We start from the raw sequence: 16,305 nt of genomic DNA on the forward strand, positions 1-16,305 counted from the left end.
CACACACACTAAGGTCAATTTTGATAACAGTCAATTAACCTACTAGTATGTTTTTGGAGTGTGGGAGGAAACTGGAGCACCCGGAGGAAACCCATGCAAACACGGGGAGAACATACAAAATCCACACAGATAAGGCCATGGTCGGGAATTGAACTCATGATCCCAGTGCTGTGATGCAGAAGTGCTAGCCACTTAGCCACCGTGCTGCCCATATTTGGTGATTAACTTTTAGGGTATATTTCTATTATTGCACCGATTGGTTACTTTGGTACGGATTATGGAAAATATTTTTTTTGCTAATGCATTTGGGATTTATTTCATGTTGAACCCATGATATGCCTGGGTTCCTATTAAACTGGCTATGCATGTTACTTTGTTTGTAGCATTCTCTTGTGGACTGTAATGCGTCTATTTTACATGTATACTATAAATTGTTTAAAATGTTAATGACTTGCTATGTTATGCATATCCTGGTTTTCTTTTACCTAAACCCAAATATATTTTATTTATCCTGTACAGGGCTACATGTGTATGTATGTATGTATGTGTATGTATATATATATATATATATATATATATATATATATATATATATATATATATATATATATATATATATATATATATAAATATTACACTCAGTGGGGTTTGCCTGAAAATATAAATATTTAGTTATATTGGACCTATCAGTAGCCTGCTTTCGCAATGATGCAGCTGTCTGCGTCACTACGCTTCGCTCCTGCAGTGGGTGTGTGTACGGCACCCTTGTGTTGTAACTTACTATTAATTTCAAGATTCTGCCACCACCTGGTTTGTTTTGAGAGCTGAACTCTTACAGGAAGCCTACGTTACTCCCTGCTCTATCTCAATCTATATTCCAAACTTGAAATCAGCCAGAGTTACCATTAACCAAATAATACCCCCAGAGCTGGATTAAGGCTTCGGGGGGCCCGGGGCACTTAAGACAGGGGGGCCTCTAAGATCTAAAATTAAGGGCATAGTAACACATCCTGCATTACATCACGTACAGCCCACAGTATGACACTTACAGCTCTCCCAGAGGGCTCGCTTAGGTTGTCTGCATAAGAAAAATTATTGCTTCCACAAACTGAAATACTGTACATTAAAACAATCATCAAACCACCACATTAAAATGGGTATTGACACCACACATTAAAACTAGCAATGATATCACACATTAAAAATACCATTGATAATGTACACTAAAACTAGCAATGATACCGCACGCTAAAACTAGCAATGATACCGCACTTTAAAAATAAAATTTATAATGCACATTAAAACTAGCAGTTATACCGCAAATTAAAATACCATTGATAATGCATCACTGGGCATGGCCAGGCCACCCTCCTACAGACAAAAAAACTGCATTGTTGTGTACACCATTGAACGGTCACCAAAAATTGGGATTGTCCCACTAGAATCACAACATTTCACAGACTTTGCTGCTCTCTCCTACCTGTTCTTCTCACGTTCACCATCTGTGCTGCAGGTTTCTTTAGTTGCGGCTTGTCTGGATCCTGGAATGTTAGGGGCCCTATTTGGAGAAAAAAAATGGGTACATTTAGAAAATTACAGCCACCCCCGGCGTTAAATCAGTACCACCCATGATTAATAATTAGGCCTTCCTCCAGCCCCAGGATTAAAATAATAGTATTCACATTTAATAAATAAACCTATTTCCCTCCCTATAAACAGCCCCAGCAATAAATTAATAGTATTTACATTTCAGAAATATACCTATTTCCCGCAACCGTTAAATAATTCATAGGCACATTTAATAAAGGGACCTCATTCTCCCCAAACCACCCCATCTTAAATTAATTGTCCCCACTATTGTGTCTCTCCCCCCCTTTTTCCTCATGCTGTGTCTCTCACCCTTTTTTCTTATACTGTGCCTTCCTCCCCCCTTTTTTCTCATGCTGTGCCTCTCCCCCTTTTTCCTTACTGTGCCTCTCTTCTCCCCCTTTTTCCCCCATAGTGTGCCTCTCTTCTCCCCCTTTTCCCCCCATAGTGTGCCTCTCCTCTCCCCCTTTTTCCTCCATACTGTGCCTTCCTCCCCCCTTTTTTCTCATGCTGTGCCTCTCCCCCTTTTTCCTTACTGTGCCTCTCTTCTCCCCCTTTTTCCCCCATAGTGTACCTCTCTTCTCCCCCTTTTCCCCCCATAGTGTGCCTCTCCTCTCCCCCTTTTTCCTCCATACTGTGCCTATTCTACCCCTTTTTCCTCCATACCGTGCCTCTCTTCTTTCCTTTTACCTCCATACTGTGCCTCTCTTCTTTCCTATTTTCTCCATACTGTGCCTCTCCTTTCCTTTTACCTCCATACTGTGCCTCTCTTCTTTCCTTTTACCTCCATACTGTGCCTCTCTTCTTTCCTTTTACCTCCATACTGTGCCTCTCCTTTCCTATTTCCTTCATACTGTGCCTCTCTTCTTTCCTTTTACCTCTATACTGTGCCTCTCTTCTTTCCTTTTACCTCCATACTGTGCCTCTCTTCTTTCCTTTTACCTCCATACTGTGCCTCTCTTCTTTCCTTTTACCTCCATACTGTGCCTCTCTTCTTTCCTTTTACCTCCATACTGTGCCTCTCTTCTTTCCTTTTACCTCCATACTGTGCCTCTCTTCTTTCCTTTTACCTCCATACTGTGCCTCTCTTCTTTCCTATTTCCTCCATACTGTGCCTCTCTTCTTTCCTATTTCCTCCATACTGTGCCTCTCTTCTTTCCTATTTCCTCCATAGTGCCTTTCTGCGTTATTACCTTTTTTTTTTTTACTTACCTTTCTGTTAGCTTCTCTCTTCTCCTCTCTTCTGTCTTCTTTTTTCTTTCCTGGTCCTCTCCGCGCTGCTCCTCACTGAATGACAGGCGTGACTTGATGACGTCACGCCTGTCATTCAGTATCAACAGTGCAGAGAGGAGGGAGGAGGAGGGACGCCAGCGCCGCGGTGAGGTGAGTAGTGTATCTTTTTTTTTTTTTTTTACTACCCGGCTCCCCCCACCAACAAAGGGAGCCCCGAACCCCCCCCCCTTCCGCCGCCGCCGCTAAAAAGAAAAGTGTAAAAAAAAAGTGTAAAAAAAATTCAGAAGTTATGCGCGCGGCGGCGGGGGGCCCTCGCAGAGAGGGGGGCCCGGGGCACGTGCCCCCTGTGCCCCCCCCCCTTAATCCGGCTATGAATACCCCGTATTTTAGTTTTTGTAGCTCTATATATAACCAAGCTTAACTAGCACATAAATTTTATTAGAACACAGATACAGGATGTTATTAAATGGAATTTAATGTGACAAAATGGCCACAATGCTTAATATAAACAAAATAAGATAAGCAAATAACATGCAGTAATATTAAGCAAATAAGTTTCTGTAATAATTAAAAGGAAAAATGGCAAACTGTTTTAATGTTTATAAAGGCCAAAAAAAGCATTGTATATGCTTAAGGAGGGAAATGGACACCTGTGTGAAACACAGTATATTCAAGAGTAGCAGAAATTCTTTTATAGGCCATATGTTGCCTCTTGGACATCACATAATCATATTAATGCATAATAATGTATAGATATGAAACACCACTATAAAATTATGAATTATTTGGGACAAAACTGTTCTATTGTTTTCCGACCGGCTAGATTTTTCTGTTTGACGTATTAGGTGTAGTTCAATTTCATGAGTATGAATATGCACAGGGAATTATATGAAAAGGAATGATTGAAGAAATTGCTTTTTTTTTATGAGCATTTCTTATTTGAAATTATGGATCTGACCATGTGCTCTGACGGTCATAAATCTCTATCTGACATGTGATCTGATAACTATGATAAGGAGATGCTCAGTCAACAAGATATAGACCCCTGCTGTGACACAAGGCATAATGAACAGTAGGGTGTCTCGCTATGGCAAATGGTCAGTTGATGTCAGCAAAGCTAAATTAATCCCTTAGTTACCTGCCTACAGTGAGTTCAGTAATCACACATAATGCAGATTTTAGATATTTTTAACCCTTGGTTATGTCATAACTATGACAGGTGTAAAAGCAAACAGTGCCACCACTACCTTATCCAGTTTGAATTGCTGAAACATTTTTAATTTCTCATACATGTGCCTCTAACACATTCTGACCGACAATCATCATCATCATCATGTTATTTATATAGCGCCACTGATTCCGCAGCGCTGTGCAGAGAACTAACTCACATCAGTCCCTGCCCTATTGGAGCTTATAGTCTAAATTCCCTAACATACACACAGACAGACAGACAGAGGGAGACTAAGGTCAATCTATGACAGCAGCCAATTAACCTACCAATATGTTTTTGGAATGTGGGAGGAAACCGGAGCACCAGGAGGAAACCCACGCAAACACGGGGAGAACATACAAACTCCACACAGATAAGGCCATGGTCAGGAATCGAACTCATGACCCCAGTGCTGTGAGGCAGAAGTGCTAACCACTAAGCAGGTAGAATTGTTTTCAGTAGAAATTATTTTCAAAGGTTAACACTGCTGCTAGAAACTAGAAAAGGAGCCAGTGTTTGACCACTCATGATCATTACTACTGGATAATTAATATTTTGCCCTTTAGGCAATTCACACACTGACTTCATAAAAGCAGAAATTGCCTACACTACAGAAAAGTTCAGAACAAACATCGGATAGACTATAGATGCAACATGTCCTATTGTCTTGCGTTCTCGATCCACCCAGCAATCCGTCTCAGATATCAGCATTTATAGAGGCCAATCCAATTTACCGTACTAATGGTAATAGTGCATAGGCCACTTTATTTCTAGAATAACGCCGCCTGCGCACTATTACCGTCAGTACGGTAAAAGTATGCAGTATTATCGTTAGTACGGTCATTTTAACGTTGATTTTTGCTCACACCTCTCAGGGCCACGAGTAAAAAATCTGTGTTAAAATGACCGTATTAAAGGTAATAGTACTAACGCCACTTTAATCCTAGACTAACGTGGCCGAATTGAATCTGCCCCATAGTATAGCCTGGATCTAACGGTACATGACATGTCAGCTGCTGTTAGATCCGTATTTCACTAAATCCCACAATGCTGCCAATTTTTAGGCATAATGATTATGTAAAGAATCATGTAAAGGAAAATAGGCCAAGTTTGCCACTACAATACTTTTTTTTTTTTTTATGTTTTTGGAGCTTATAAAGAAACAAAAGAATGTATAATTAGCAGAATAAGTAAATTAAAATAATATTCTCATAAAGAGTATTCTGGCTTCCCAGGTGTGGTCCATCAACTTCACCACAATTATCCACTGAGTAGATATAAGTAATTTAAGTAAACATAATCCCCAGAAAAAAGGAATCATGTAAGCACCTGGTAAATGACTATATAGAAATATATTTGGAGTTGTAATAAACTGCTGTTTTATCCATTGCATACATAATGTGTTTTGTTTCTAGGTATTTGAAATATTGTGTTTCAAGAAGACTGAAGGATCTCTATAATACTGTCCAAATGAAAAATATATACTAACAAATAACTCATGAAAAAAACATGCATCAGAAAAAAGTACACAGCTGTCTACTGAGGACTTTCACCTACTCATTAGCAGCCAGTGGTTCCATAATGGGTGTGGAACTAAAAGTACCAGCAAGCCTTCTACAAAAGCTGGAGAGCCAGAAGTAGCCTTATCCTGTCTGACAATATTCAGCATCTGTTTTAAACATAGGAACATTTTAAAGGAGTCAATATCGATAGAAACTTTTTAAGTCCTGTCCTGTCTCCAATATCGGAGCCATTTTATTGGAGCAAAGAGCATAGTGTTTATGGGATTGAGCTCCCAAAAAATGGCCGCCGCATGCAAACTGGAGACATTTTTCGGTAAAGGCAGATTCGGTGTGTGTGAGTGTTGTGAAGTAAATAGGCAGCAATACCGGCTGGTACCTCTGTTAGCTCACTTCCTGCACATGGCAATCTGCATTCAGGGAAGTGGAAGCCAGTAACATACTAAGGTAACCACATTGTACTACACGTACACAGACGTGACTCAGCGCTGTTTTCCTTTACATGTTAAGGGAGACAGTCCTGTGCATGCGACTAGTTTTTTCATTTTATTTATGTTTTGAGGATTTCATGGTGTATTGTTTTCTCCAGCAGTGATTGCAGTACAAATGTATCCATCTAACCTGTTAGTCGTTAGACTACTATGTACCATAACAGAGTTAGGCAGGCTGTTGTTCCCCAGCAGTTATTGATCAATTTTGCTTTGCTAGCCTGGTATGGAACTACAAGGCTCAACATGCCATGATAGTCTGCTGTAGCACCACAAGTTGCAGCACACTTACTGTCTGCTGTGGCACCACAAGTTGCAGCACACTTGCAGTCTGCTGTAGCACCACAAGTTGCAGCACACTTACTGTCTGCTGTAGCACCACAAGTTGCAGCACACTTACTGTCTGCTGTAGCACCACAAGTTGCAGCACACTTACTGTCTGCTGTGGCACCACAAGTTGCAGCACACTTACTGTCTGCTGTAGCACCACAAGTTGCAGCACACTTACTGTCTGCTGTGGCACCACAAGTTGCAGCACACTTACTGTCTGCTGTAGCACCACAAGTTGCAGCACACTTACTGTCTGCTGTGGCACCACAAGTTGCAGCACACTTGCAGTCTGCTGTAGCACCAAAAGTTGCAGCACACTTACTGTCTGCTGTGGCACCACAAGTTGCAGCACACTTGCAGTCTGCTGTAGCACCAAAAGTTGCAGCACACTTACTGTCTGCTGTGGCACCACAAGTTGCAGCACACTTGCAGTCTGCTGTAGCACCAAAAGTTGCAGCACACTTACTGTCTGCTGTGGCACCACAAGTTGCAGCACACTTACTGTCTGCTGTGGCACCACAAGTTGCAGCACACTTACTGTCTGCTGTGGCACCACAAGTTGCAGCACACTTACTGTGGCACCACAAGTTGCAGCACACTTACTGTGTGCTGTGGCACCACAAGTTGCAGCATGCCGTGGCGGTCTACTGTAGCACCAGAAGTCGCAGCACACTGTTACTGTTCGTTGTGGCAGCACACTGTTACCGCCTGCAGTGGCACCACAAGTCACAGCACACTATTACCGTCCGTCGTGTCAGATTGCTGTGCACGAGGCTGTCACTGTCCGTTAACTAGAAAACCAAGATGGGAAATTTCCTTTGGTATTAAAGTGGCTAACATTATTAATAGTCCAGCAAGGATATACAGGTGTAAAACTCATTAATATTATTTATAAGGAGCCACAGATTCCGTAGCTCCGGATACAGAAGCGAGTAACAAATAGAAGGGGTAATACACATAAGTAGCACAGATGAGTGTGAGTAATGCTAGGAGGACTTGCACAGAGTGCAGCAAAGGACATGACTGGACGTACGAGGGACAGTAGACAGACATGGGACAATAGGTAGAGAGGACCCTGCCCGCGAGAGCTTACGTTCTAAAGAGGGTTGGTGAGAGACAGTAGGACCAACTGGGAGAAAATGGAGATGGCAGGCAAAGGAAGAGGAGGTGATCGATAGAATGGTTAGCAGGATAGGCGAGCTTTAAAAGGTGAGTTTTGAGTGAGCATTTGAAAGACTGAAGGTTGGGGGAGAGTTGAGTGAGACAGGTTAGAGAGTTCCAAAGATTAGGGGCTGCATGGCAGAAGTCTTGGAGGTGGGCATGGGAGGAGGTAATGAGAGATGAATTGAGTTGGAGGTCAGAGCGGAGTGGCTGGGTAGGTATGTACCTCGAGACAAAGTCAGAGATGTAAGGAAGAGAAGCGTTAGTAAGGGCTTTGTAAGTGAGGGTATCACATTGACCTTGTACACATGAGCACTTTCCCTGTCACCTCCTTAGCCGCATTTACTTGTTGATGAAAGCAGCTCAATTTGTAGGTTCATTGGGCAGCACGATAGTTAGCATTGCTGCCTCACAGTCCTTGGTTCGTTTCCGACCAGGGCCCTATCTGTATACAGTTTGTATGTTCTCCATGTGTTTGTGTGGGTTTCCTCCCACGCTCCAACAATATACTGTTAGGTTATTTTGCGTCTGACAAAGTTAACCCTACTGTGTGTGCTTGGGTGTGTTTCCATGTAGTAGACAATATAGATTGTAAGCTCCACTGCGACAGGCACTGGTGTGAGTGATTAAATATTGTCTGTAAAGAGCTGCATAATATATGTCAATAAATAATGTAATTGAACCCTATGAGGGTTGTGCCTACCTGCACATCATAGTGAATAGGACATGTCACACCTGTACGAGTCCAGCTTTCATTCTGAAGACTCGTACTGTTCATACTTTCCGCATAGAGTTCAGTGTACGATGTTTGCAGTACTGATCTGCTCTCACCAAGCTGGTGCTTGTGTATGATCACATAATCAGGGGTACTTGATCACAGTGCAGCTCCTCCAACCCTTACATACCTCATTTTTCTACCATATCCTTCAGTGTGCCTGCTTTGCTGAATCCTCCGTCTCAGCAGCTTGATTGACTGAATCTTATTGCTGATTGAAGGAAACAAGCATTAGAAACCAATAGTGGAGCCACCAAAAATACACATTTAGCAAGCATCTCTACCCCAATCAATATACACTGTCTACATTAATATATTATTATTTCTTTGCCTTTTCAACTATTTTAAATCTAAAATGTAATATTTTATTTTAGTTATGCAATTGGATAACAAGACGGTTTTGAGTATAGTTAATGTTTAAACCAGTCCTTCCATAAATATTTTCTCTCTTTGTCTTATTTTGGCCAATGACATCTATCTAAAAAATGAACAAATTTTCTGAAATCACTTAAAATGACGATGATGGCAAATTTGTGTTTGTGTTGTTCTTAGTTTTTTCTTTACATCCTCTTTTGTGAAGTTAAAGAAGTCTCAACATTAAACAATGCTTTAAAAGGCAACCCATATCTGTTCCCCAACCCTTGTCCGGTCCCCCAGCGCTTCATGTTACCCACATTCCCCCGTGCTCTTTCTCATTCTAGCAGTGTGAAAATGTATTTTAGGTATTGTCATATGATAGTCACATACATCCCAATACTGGAAAATTATGCAATTGGCACTTGTGTGTCCTCAAACCAAACTATATACCTGAGAATTATCCACAGACATCTGACAGTTCATGTATGTAAGGCTACATACCCATTTGGTGGTTTACTTGTGTGTTGCTTGCATGTAAAAGATAATTGTAGGCATTACTCATGTGTATACGTTTGGTAAATACAAAAAATATAACCCGTAGTGTTCTGGAAAAAACAGTGTCTGTAAGAACACCAGTGGGTATGGTAAGTCTGGGTACACACTACAGGTTTTTTCACCCGATTATCATGCCATTCACAACGTTAGGTCCGATATCACATTAGTGTGTACGCTCCCACGTTCATGTTTTATCATACCAAAGCACATTGTATCGTTAGATTTTATAAACGGACTAAAAATCTCTGTAAACAATGGAACGATGTCGGGCAATTTCTGAAATGTGCATGTACTCACTACCAGCAGTGTAGGCAGATCTCCATAGAGTTTACAGCGTCACCATCTTTTCAGCTGATGGTTATGACAGATGAAGAGCACAGAAGGTACACGTGTAAGACGTCTATAGTGTGTATGCATGAATCCGCATGCTGATCAGGACTTTGGTAAAATCATTAACGATATCGCATCAGGAGAAATTTTCTGCAGTATGTACTTAGCTTTCTAGTATCAGATGCCTTTACATTTGATAAACATACATGTATCACATGCATGCATGAAAAACACCAGTGGGTGTGAGCTCTTAATCTGGTTGGCAGATGACTGCTATCTTCCGCTGTGTGTGTAGATATCTGTCGATTGCGCTAACAAGTCCCTATGTGATCTGGCTTATTGACCGACTGCCGAATAGCTGGAGTACAATTTGGTCATCTGTGTGTAGCTATATTGGAATATTACCTAGGGGAGAGCCAGAGGACTTGAATGTAATCCGCTATACAAAACAGTGGAATAATGTACATTTTTGCTGTGATAATCATGATTATATAAGATTATTTTCTTTAGTTGTTGAAGGACACGAACTTGGAAATGGTTTTGAAGAAGAAAAAAGAGATCAAAGTCGATGTCTTGACTCTCAATGGGCCCAATCTTGAGAAGCTTAGAGGTAAGTATCCTGGGTGAGCACAACTGTGTGTGATACATAACGAACATGAATGTTAATGTAATTTTAGTTGGAATATGTAGGTGATTTCAATGTTTCTGTATACTTCTTATTTTGAAAAGTTTTTCATTTAAAGTTCAGATTGTAAACAAATGAATAGTTGTCAAAAGCATAAGTAATCTGAAAAAATATACAGTGCATAAAAAGTGAACCAAACACAATAAATACTACAAATATAAGTGCACATGGAGCCGACGAGGAGTGCTTTTAAAAATGCGCTACCCCTTTATCTATTTCTGTAATCTTGTTCTGCAAAATTAAATATCTTTTTTCCACTGCTCTACAAAACTAGGCGCTTCTATGTGCCTCACTGTGCCTAGCTATGAAGGTCCTCATCCCACTTAAACTCCTTCCATCGGCCTGTGCAGACATCTGCCTTCTGCGATCATAATCTGCAAACCTTTGCTCTTTGTCGGAAATCAAGGTGCACCGCACTGACCAAACGGTTTATTGTACCGTGCCCTTTGTGCTCTGTGCTTTATAAATAACACCATAAGGCTGCATGATTGTACATTGATTGTAAGCTTGCGAGCAGGGCCTTCTCACCTCTTTGTCTGTTTTACCCAGTTTGTTTATTAGTTTACTATGTTTGTCCCCAATTGTAAAGCACTACGGAATATGTTGGCGCTATATAAATAAATGATGATGATGATTGCCATGTTTCACTTCCTCTATTTGCTGTGGGTAATGTATCCGCTATCTCATCTGTGAAAGTCTCCTGTGCTTATGTATCAGGTAGGAGCTACTTGTATGCTTCTCCATATATGCTATGAAAATAACAGTGAACACAGACTCCTTGGGCAAAAACTTTCCATAAATCTAAGGAAATGTAACTGATAATTGGTATCCTGAAGTTTTAAAGGATTTAATGCAACATTCTGCAAACAAATCTCTCAATTTGCTGTTGTGATTACAATATACAACAAAACAAGAATATTAAAATATCATACACACTTATAAATGAATTCAAATTGAATGATATGAATTATTAGATTATCTTTAAACCCAAAGTTAAGTCCAGCAATTACATAGGGGGGAATTCAGTTGGCCACATTACTTGCAAAAATACCGTTAGCGCTCATTTTTGCTTGTGCCTCCACGAGCAGAAATCTGGGTTAAAATTATCGTATTAGCGGTAATCCTATTATCCTGGCTGAATTTTATTCCCCCTATAGAGTCTAATCATTTAAAATTAGAGCTTTTGTGAATAGTTTATGTAATTCCTATGATTGCAATAATATTAAAACAATATTAAAACTGTTATCTTAGATCATTTATTGTCTGTTTTTAGGGGTGATTATAGGATCCTCATGTTTCAGGAGGACAGATGCAGATAGCAGATAATATATGTTAGCTCTTTGTTTTCCTAGTTTTTACAGATGACCAGGAGCAAAATTTGCCTTCACTCATCTTGCAATGTTTACAGCTACAAGATGGAGTTCAGCAAATCCACTGTGTCAAGAAGGTAAGAACTAGGCAATGTGAGATCCTTGGTGGGGTAAATAAATATGTTTTGTAGGGATTAGTGTAATTGGACTGCTTTTGAAAACTTAAGTACATAAAAATATTGCCTTGTGTTACATTGACAGGACAAGATCAAGCTGTAGCCAATCAGAACATTAGAACATTCACAGGGTTAGAACAGCCTATAGCCAATTAGAACATTCACAGGGATAGACCAGTCTATAGCCAATCAGAACATTAGAACATTCACAGGATTAGACCAGCCTATAGCCAATTAGAACATCCACAGGCTTAGACCAGCCTATAGCCAATCAGAACATTCACAGGGATAGACCAGCCTATAGCCAATCAGAACATTCACAGGGATAGACCAGCCTATAGCCAATTAGAACATTCACAGGGATAGACCAGCTTATAGCCAATCAGAACATTCACAGGGCTACGTGCAGCCTGTAAGAGCATTTGAAAGCACACAGCACAAAGGGTTGTTTATAAACTGATGAATCTGTGGACCAGCATTGCTTTACGTGCAGCCATGCGTCTACTCGTCATCCCTTGAACATTTCAAGGTGCCCCCTTCCTTGTCATTGGAAACCACTCATTAAAAGCAATTGGTGCCTAGTTTTGCTGGTCGGTGAATGGGCTGGAAGTGCTCTGGGTGGAAAACGTAAAATTGTCAGAATGTAACCTGCTACCACTTTAGCACCGCCACATTAATTCATTTTAAGCTTCTACATTTCTCTCCTGAAATACTGTTCATTTTGGCCTCATTTTTAGTGTAAATGAATCATGACAGTGATGGGTATGACTATTACATGAGTCAGGTGTCTGTGTTCTTTATTAAATGGGCTGAAGCAGAGCTTGAACCTGCTCAGAAATGCAACTGGAGGGGTCAGTAGTGCGTCTCACTATAGGTATAGGAAGAGGGATTTGACAAATTCTGGGACCTGAGCTGTCCACTCTCCTACAAATCAGGGCATGCCCCTGTAAATGTGCCCCCTCCACTCCTCTCATTTAAATAGTCCCATACATTTTTGCACTGCAGAAGTGGGTGCACTCATACCTCCTTCACAAGGAACGTCCCTGATCCCCAATAACAACACCCACAAGTTGGCGCACCTCTTTGCTTGCTCACGTATGCCACCATTTAATCCATGTACTTCCTTGTAAACCAGGCGAACTTGGAGCAAATCTAGACACGTGATGTCACATTTGCCCTAGTTTTACCCTTTTGTGATTGGTAATACACCGGTTCGGAGCTAACTACCCTTTAACATATAAATGCAAACAATTGTTATACCATATGAAGTAGAGTTCATACAGTACGCACCATGTATTGATTTCTGTACAGGCAATTAGTGTGACCATTCTATGAATATAAAAATAGCATTACCAGAATTGTAATGTTCATTTAAAGGGAAATAATTCCCACACATATAATGGGAGCATTATATCCATATTCAGACTTACTCACATTCAATAGCCAAAATTTTGTTACTTAAATATTTGGAAAGATGATATTAGACGAGGACCACTGAACCCCAATATTGACATGTTGCATGAAGAGGACATACACTACTCAGTGTAAGCCAGACCTTTTACTGTTAAAAAGTAAAGATTAATAGAGTATAACCACCCCCTCTCTCACAGACGGCTAAAAGACACTGGTTGTTAATTACTGACCTTGTATTTAGGTACAGATTTGCAGTAATCTATAGCAACCTATCAAATATTTGCATTATCTAGCTTCCACTGAAGCACATAAAAGCTGATTGACTGCTATAGTCTAGTGCTACTGCACTTGATTTCAATTTTAGTAAAGTTCCCCTCAATGTCTTAATGCATCTGACACAGAGCAGAAAGCTGAGGCTACGTTCACTTAAACTGCTGTGACATCACTGACCCTGCTCCGCTTTATGAATCCACCAATCCTCACACTGAATTCTTGCAGAACCAGACTGCAAGCCTTTCAGTCACACTGTGTCTGCTCAGTTAGAGAAGCAGAGGAGCACAGGAGGGTATAAGGAACTTTAGTTATTTGAGGCATACTTTTCATCTCGAGAATGCACAACTTTTCATTCATTTAAAAAAGTTGTTTAATTGCTGTTTAATGCTTAATGTGGTTTATATAGCTTTATATATATATATATATAATATATATATATATATATATATATATATATATATATATATATATATAATTTAATATTTATATATATATATATATTTATATATAATTTAATATTTATATATATATATATTATTTAATGTTTATATATATATATATATATATATATATATATATATATATATATCTTTTTTTAGATTGTGCCTCTTTTGGAAAACCTACAAAGCAGTTCTGCTGGTTCAGATGTTCTCCGCTGCTGCTTGAGTGTCCTGGCTGAAATGTACTTTGCGGTTAGTGCCAAGAATCCACTGAAAAAAGTTTTGGCAAGGTAAACTTCAGTTGGGGTACTTCCTAGTCTTATCAAAAGCTAACTCCACATTGTTTGATGACTTCTCCACTTCCTGTGATGGAACTCTGCTGGTCAGCGTCTAACGACCTATCCGTGTCAGAGGAGGGTGGAACCTGACGCATGGCTAGAAATGACAGCTGACTTCTGAATGGATACAAGCTGTGGCCATCCAATCACAAGCCAGATGTTATTTGTAGAGGTCATGCCATGCTTGTCACTCGTTATTTTTTGTTTTTACAATGAATACCTTTGACAGCGGTTTCCTTTAATAATTATATGATGTCATTACAACTGAACAGTTTATTAACACATTCTAGGTCTTAAATCAATATTTCTTCAAATGCTTTTTATGGGATTTTTTTATGTGATTATGTATTTAAATTTGATCTATAATGGATCAAGAAAGAAAACATACCCCCTTTATTCTAAGTGGCTACTCTATTAACACTGACAATGCACACCGCTGTACCCTTTGACCTCCTGTGAACACACTCCAGTAAATGCAAAATATACATCTCATTCCTGAACTCCCCCAGTCAACATACACATCTAACACAATGTTTGTACAATATCTAATAATATGTTCATCATCATTATCAGTTATTTATATAGCGCCACTAATTCCACAGCGCTGTTCAGAGAACTCATTCACATCAGTCCCTGCCCCATTGGAGCTTACAGTCTAAATTCCCTAACACACACACACACACACACAGAGACTAGGGTCAATTTTGATTGCAGCCAATTAACCTACTAGTATGTTTTTGGAGTGTGGGAGGAAACCAGAGCACACGGAGGAAACCCACGCAAGCACAGGGAGAACATACAAACTCCACACAGATAAGGCCACGGTCGGGAATTGAACTCATGACCCCAGTGCTGTAAGTGTGACAGAAGTGCAAACCACTAGGCCACAGAGCTGCCCATATTGTCACACTGATCATCCTCCAGCGCCCATAGATGGGGTCTCAGGGGAAGTATGTTCACCAAAATGCTAATGTGGATGTAGAGTTGAAAAACCCTTTAAACCTCCTAGACCAGAGGTGGAGCTCTCTTGAAAAATAAATAATTATGTTCAGTGTTGGTGCTGTGTTTCATCTGCTATGTAGGTAGTTCCGGCAAACAATGGCTTTTGGCACTGCCAGAGTCTCCGTATACTGATATCCATAAGGCAGAGTGACAGGATAGTAGGGTGAAAGAAAATGATTAAGATGGGACAGTGCTGACACCAGGCCCCTGATTCCTTTATATTAACTGACACCTCTTCAATGATGTAATGAACACTGAAAGTTTTACTAATAATAAGAATAATAATGATAAAGTTGGTCCTATCGATAGTGAATGTGTCTCTTGTGAATTACAGCTCATTGAACAGTGTTCCGGATACATGTAGGAGTGATGCTGTCTGCGCGTTTACCTGCTGTCTAAGAAAGGACATCGACATTGAAGACATAGAACATTACAGGAACGCGGTGGGCAATTTGGCGTCATGCATGGAGAGCTTCAGCCTAGGTAATCTCTGTGGATACACATACTATCCATTTAATGTTCTTCTCTGGTGATATTAATTAATGCAGAAGTTGGGGTGTTCTGGGGCTATTATCAACATCATCATTTATATAGCGCCACTAATTGAACCAAATTTGATCATTAACAGTCAACGAGCGCTACCCCTGTTGTTCTGTTATCCTACACCTGCTTCTTATGTGTCACTAACACCATTATAGGGAACATCTAGGGAGAGGATGTAGTAAATGTTGGTCAGCATTGCTGCCCTATCTGTGTAGAGGTTGTATGTTCTCCCCGGGTTTCCACCCACAGCCCCAAAACATATTGGTAAGGTAATTCGCTTCTGGAAATTAACCCTAGTGTGTGGTATAGAAGGGTTGATGTGAGTACTTGAACATTCTCCATACAGTGCTTCACTGTATGTTGGCGCTATGTAAATAAAAGATAATAAGGTTTCAAGATGCTGTCCTCTATGTGTTAGATTTTTCCTCTACTTATAGTTTGTGTATATGGGTGTTTCTATTTTGTCTTTTTCTTTATTATTTACTATTGGAGTACTGCCATTTACACCTAAAGATACAAGGCTCTCTACTCTTCCCTATAATAACCCCCAGTCACTGAGATGAGAATAACATTCATAGG

At 40.1% G+C, this 16,305-nt stretch overlaps 1 protein-coding gene across 3 annotated transcripts in view; it reads left to right on the forward strand.

Annotated features, from left to right (window-relative positions):
• Positions 1-5,846: 5,846 nt before the first annotated feature.
• THADA (THADA armadillo repeat containing) overlaps positions 5,847-16,305 on the forward strand; it is a 427,561-nt gene continuing 417,102 nt past the window's right edge. The window contains exons 1-5 of one of the 3 annotated variants that reach the window (XM_075204153.1): positions 5,847-5,997; positions 10,057-10,156; positions 11,584-11,678; positions 14,003-14,133; positions 15,518-15,666. In XM_075204153.1, coding sequence (XP_075060254.1) covers positions 10,081-10,156; positions 11,584-11,678; positions 14,003-14,133; positions 15,518-15,666 — 451 coding nt within the window. In that variant the 5' untranslated portion in view covers positions 5,847-5,997; positions 10,057-10,080. The remainder of the gene's footprint in view (positions 5,998-10,056; positions 10,157-11,583; positions 11,679-14,002; positions 14,134-15,517; positions 15,667-16,305) is intronic. The other 2 variants (XM_075204151.1, XM_075204150.1) reach the window with 2 other exon arrangements.

The sequence above is a fragment of the Mixophyes fleayi genome, chromosome 3 (genome assembly GCF_038048845.1).
Source record: "Mixophyes fleayi isolate aMixFle1 chromosome 3, aMixFle1.hap1, whole genome shotgun sequence".
NCBI classification, from domain to species: Eukaryota; Metazoa; Chordata; class Amphibia; order Anura; family Limnodynastidae; genus Mixophyes; species Mixophyes fleayi.